Here is a 3,565-nt window from a genome sequence, read left to right as displayed (position 1 = left end):
ATGCATGCACGGAAACATGCAAGCGTGCAAGCATGCATGCAATCGTGCGTGCATTTGTTTTGGTACCTGAGGCGGACACATATCCATCTGTTCAGTATTAGAAGGCGCTAAAGGGGTTTAGCCTGAGGGTGACAGAAATAAACATGGAGGAGGAAAACAAGGGAGAACGGCGTGCAAAAAAATGAAGATAAAGATGAAAAGAGATAAAGGACCAACAGCCCTCGCCCTTTACCTTGGATGTTCTAGTTCACAGGGGAAGTTGGACAGTAGCTGCACATGCAGCTAGCTAGCTGTATTGGCTTGCTAGCTGCATTCGCTAGCTAGCTGGCTGGCTAGCTAGCTAGTTAGCTGTTCAGGCCGGCTGTCTGCACGCAGCAGCTAGCCAGCTGCCCAGCTGGCTAGCTGTTCTGGCTGGGTAGCTGCAGTGCGTCTACAGAGCAGATTTTTCGGTTGTTCTGTACTTCGCCAGACTTCGTTTTCTTTTGAACTGAGTGTACAAAGTAATAAAACGGTAGTATTACACATATATATACATATATATGCATATATGTATATATTTATTTATTTGTATTTATACATACAAATATATAAATGAGCTCGTCTAAAGAAAGCAGACTAAAGTTCAGGACCACTCCCTGAAGAGAGACTGAATGATGACAGTGTTACAGAAGGCGTATTGCACTGTATATATAATGTATATATATTTTATTTATTTATATTTATATATTGTCTACACATGATGAACCAAGACAAAAGACACCAATACACACAGTTGATGGCGCGGTGTATGCGCACCTCCATACGCTGCGCCTCAACCGTCTTTACAGAGAAACGCATGCAAATGCAAAAAAATATCTAAATAAAGACAAGACAAGAAGCCGCAGGCCACCGCAAAGAACCTTCAACTCTGTACAGAATAACTATGACGCTTTTCCTCTCCCTTACCCTAACATCCGCAGCAGCAGCAGCAACAGTTGCTGCTGCTGCTGCTGCTCCCGGGAGTCCTTATGGGGAGGGGAGGCGAGCAGACTTGCGTTAATTGCTCTTGGCTCTCCTTTGTCTAGAAGTGTTTGTAGAGAAATGCGCACAGCTAAACGCCGCTGGACGCACGCAAAACCCTAAAACCTAATATATCCCTCCTTTAGCCCTCCTATAGATACACCCGAAAGAGAGAGGAGAGAAGGCGCTACAAGGATGGGCGCCTGCAGAGCGGCCTTGTGTGCATGCATGCACGCACGCACGGATGGATGCAGGATGGTTGGGGCTTGCTGCCGGTACTTTCGTTCCTTTCACCTCCACCCATCAAACCCAGAGGAAAAACGTGCTGCCTAGCAGCAGCAGCAAACAAGGAAGCTTTGCTGCAGGCTGTGGGGTGGCTGCTGCGTTTGCTGCAGTTTTGGGTGCAGCAGCAGCAGCAGCAGCGACCTTTGTTCTTGCTGCTGCAGCAGCATCATCAAAGGCATCCCCTGGGTCTGCTGCTGCTAAGACAGGAGAAGGAAAGCCGGGGAAGAAAGAAAACAGCAAACGCAAAAGAAAACTCTTTGGTTGCTGTAGCTGCCTAGCTACTTCTGCTGCTAACTCCTCAGCAGTTGGCTCTGTTGCACTGGTCTTCTCCTCAGGCATAGCGATAAGCCGCACCGTCACGTCTAGAGGCTCCTTGCTGCTGCTGCTGCTGCTGCTGGTTTTCTTTATAGAGACCTCGTCTAAGACAATACGAGAAGCAGGAACCCCCAGGGCCTGCACCACAGCATCTCGCACTTTGTTTCCGAAGGCCTGGGGCCCCCTAACGCTGTTTGCAAATTCGTCTTCTCCTACACCTACAAATGCGATTTCAATGATACGTTGGCTCTCCTTTAGCGTCTTTTCCTTTGCCTCTGCAGGGCTAGACGCTGTTGTTGCTGCAGCAGATGGATCCGTGCTGCTGCTGCTGCTATTGTTGCTGCTGCTGTCGCTTGCTGCTGCCCCCGAATGATCTGAATGATGCCTCATCATAGAATTCGTTACAGCAGACCCAACCATACTCCCTACTGCAGCACCTAAAGCTGAAGTGACTGCTGTGCGCGCAAAAGAGGGACCCGAACTCGCCGGTGCTGCTGCTGCTGCTGGCGCTGCTGCACCTGCTGCTGCTCCATGGGGATAGCCAGTTGCATGCGGATGTGCTGGAGGTACACCCCAACCTCCACCAGGCCCCTGAGCTGTATAAGGCGCAGGAGAGCCGTACGCGGGGCCTCCGTATTGCTGCCCACTCACATTATATGGGGAAGGAGCAGCAGCAGCAGCAGCAGCACCAGCAGCAGCCTGCTGCTTCGGTGTTCCTGATGTTGCCGTTGCGTCAGTCGAATGATGAGGAGCCCCTACTGCTGCTGGGGCTTGCGCAGGTTGCTGCTGTGGGCCCTTCCCAGCACCAGCAGCAGCTGCGGCTGGTTGCTGAGGGGTCCTTGCTGCTGTTGCTGCTGCTGGGGTCCGTGCAGGGGAGCTGGGTGTGGAAGGAGCAGTCCTTGCTCCAGAGGCTCCTGTGCTGCTGCGGCGGAGGCTGTGCTGCTCTGCTGGTGGGCGGGGTGTATGTACAGGTGTAGGCGGCTGCCTAGATCCACTGGGAGGAGTACTACGGCGAGTTAGCTTAGGCGTCACCCTTGGCCTCTTGTAAGAGGAAGATCTGCCGAGTCCTCGCGTGGGAGCTCTGCCCTGCATGCATGCAAGATGAATACACAATACACCCCACCAGAGCTCTACGCCCAGCCAGCTCCTGTGCTGTGTGTGCATGCATGCATGCATGTACGCAAGGGGACTGGATGGTCTCAACAGCTGTGGAGAAGGCTGCAGGGGACCCACCGCAGCAGAAGAGCAGAGGAGAGGGGTAGAGGCAGCAGCAAAAGCAGCAGCACCAAAAGCAGCACGAGCAAAACAGCAATAGTACCAGCAGCAACGACAGCCATACCAGCAGCAACAGCAACAGCAGCAGCAGATCAACACTCACCCCGCGGCGGCTAGAAAAGGTAGCATGCGTCGGTAAACAACCGAATTGATGGGGGTTAGGGCTCAGAGAGAACAACAGCAGGAGCAGGAATGCTGCTATGGAAGGTAGCACTACTGCGCGGCTGACGGCCGCCATTGTGTGAGGGGGAGAAGATGAAGATATCGGCGACTAAGGAGGTAATAGTGCTCTATATACAGATGTTCTTCTGTATAGCATCTAAAGAATACACACCCAGCAATGTACAGGCAGCTGTACACGCGTCAGGAGTAGGCGGCCGGCTCGGTGGGCTGTACCTGCATCTGCGTCTTTGTGCTGCTGCAAAGAGGAGTTAAAGAAACAAAGCCAAGATTCTGTTCACTAATTGAAGTATTTAATTAAAAGAAACAGAAGAAAGAAGAGAAGCAACAAACACAAGTGCTTGCAAGCACTACTCCGCCTAGCTGGGTTGGCACGGACACCTGGGCACGAGGATGCGCCCCCCAGCCTTCTTCTTCAATGATGAAGAGAAAACAATATTGAATGGATTAAAATATCGGAAAACGCTGAAGTTATAGTGTGTAATAAACGGAAACACAACAAGTACAGCGA

The 3,565-nt window shown here is 51.6% G+C and overlaps 1 protein-coding gene across 1 annotated transcript; it reads right to left on the bottom strand.

The window, feature by feature from the left end:
• Positions 1 to 941: 941 nt before the first annotated feature.
• On the bottom strand, positions 942 to 3,276 carry EAH_00026250 (hypothetical protein, conserved; the record flags this gene model as incomplete). Its single annotated transcript, XM_013396554.1, has 3 exons — positions 942 to 1,100; positions 1,309 to 2,685; positions 3,271 to 3,276. The coding sequence occupies 3 exons, from the start codon at positions 3,274 to 3,276 to the stop codon at positions 942 to 944; spliced, it is 1,542 nt and encodes a 513-aa protein (XP_013252008.1).
• Positions 3,277 to 3,565: the final 289 nt, after the last annotated feature.

The sequence above is a fragment of the Eimeria acervulina genome, genomic scaffold (genome assembly GCF_000499425.1).
Source record: "Eimeria acervulina Houghton genomic scaffold, Eah_scaff218, whole genome shotgun sequence".
Classification (NCBI taxonomy): Eukaryota; Apicomplexa; class Conoidasida; order Eucoccidiorida; family Eimeriidae; genus Eimeria; species Eimeria acervulina.
This window is presented reverse-complemented; position numbering and strand designations above follow the sequence as displayed.